Source organism: Teleopsis dalmanni, chromosome 1, assembly GCF_002237135.1.
Source record: "Teleopsis dalmanni isolate 2A chromosome 1, ASM223713v2, whole genome shotgun sequence".
NCBI classification, from domain to species: domain Eukaryota; kingdom Metazoa; phylum Arthropoda; class Insecta; order Diptera; family Diopsidae; genus Teleopsis; species Teleopsis dalmanni.
This window is the reverse complement of record NC_051846.1, coordinates 68,578,796-68,580,206: the sequence shown is the minus strand read 5'-3', so window position 1 is coordinate 68,580,206 and position 1,411 is coordinate 68,578,796. Positions and strand designations below refer to the sequence as shown.

The 1,411-nt window shown below is 32.9% G+C and overlaps 1 protein-coding gene across 1 annotated transcript; it reads left to right on the top strand.

Annotated features, from left to right (window-relative positions):
- Window positions 1-470: 470 nt before the first annotated feature.
- LOC119668542 lies at window positions 471-1,411 on the top strand. The gene has a single exon (XM_038078082.1). The coding sequence runs from the start codon at window positions 646-648 to the stop codon at window positions 1,291-1,293; it is 648 nt and encodes a 215-aa protein (XP_037934010.1). The 5' UTR covers window positions 471-645; the 3' UTR covers window positions 1,294-1,411.

Here is a 1,411-nt window from a genome sequence, read left to right as displayed (position 1 = left end):
TATATTAATTTACAGTTCTATTTATCAAAAATAATTCTTATTTATTAATTAACTATTGAAATAATAATTTTTTTTTATTCAATTTTTTTCATTTAATTTTTTTTATGGAATTCATTTATATTTGTTGTGAGTCTCTGTTTATAGTTTACAAATTTAAGTTGAACTTGACTTCTGTTTCATGAATTAAAAATAACAACAACAAAAAATAAGATTATAAAAAACTTTTCTGAGTATTCGCGAAAACAATAAAAAGTACAGAAATATGGGAACTCTTGAGCGTACGCGCTGATATGAGTAATTTCTGTCTGGGGAAAGATAATCTGCGACGTGAGTGAGTGTTTATATGAATGAGAATCTCTACGACAATGAATAATTTAGCCAACTATAGTGAGCAGCAGCGGCATTAAAAAAAAGGTTTGTTTTGTTAAAGCCCAAGTCTGGTTATTTTTATAAATAGAAATGCTTTTGGATGAGAAGTAAACAGTCGAAACTCAACCTCCGAGGTGAAAGCAAACGTGAAGTGAATATATTTTAATAATTAAAGACAAAACGTGAATATTAAGCATTTTGTATACAAACTAAGTATATAAAAAAAAGATTACTTTTATTAATTTAAAATAAAAAGCAAAAATTAATTTAAACGAAATGCATAAGCAAGCAAATACAATCGTTTTCGTCGCTATCGCGTTAATAATGTTAAATTCTGTACATGCACAACGTCCTTCTTTTGCGGGCTCTCGTCCTACAGGCGGATTAAATCAGAAAGACAAATATCATAGCACAACCGCTAGTAATGTTGATATTGTTGATCGTTTTGGTGCAGCTGAAACTACAACAGTTAATCAAATTCCATTTGGTGCATCACAACGTCCACCAATTGGCTATCCAGTGATTGTTCCACAAGCTACTTATGTACCTTTAGCAGCACCTGGACCAGTATTTAACATAGATAATCGCCTTGGTGAAATTGATGCACCAACAACTCCTCTGGTTGGTTTCTCAAATACAGCCACAAATACGTTTGCTGGTTCCACTATACCTTTCTCCACTACAACAACAACAGCGACAGCAGCAGCAGCAGCAGCAGCAGCGGGAGCATCATCGACCGCAACAACTCCACAACGTTTACCACATGATGCACTTGGCGATCAGTTACTCATCGAACAATTAAACCGTTTACCCTTGGATCAACGTCCATTCTGGTTTTTAAATTATCAAGCAATTGAGGCATCACGCAATGGCACTGGCACTGGTGCGGCTACGATAAATTCTCGTGGATCTTTCGCTGGTTAAATTTAAGTGACTTCAATTAATATATGCTTTTAGTATTATTTACTCGGTAATATTTACTGTTTAGTTTATAAATCTTAAAAATAACAAAAATAAAAATTAAATTATATGCAAAAACAAA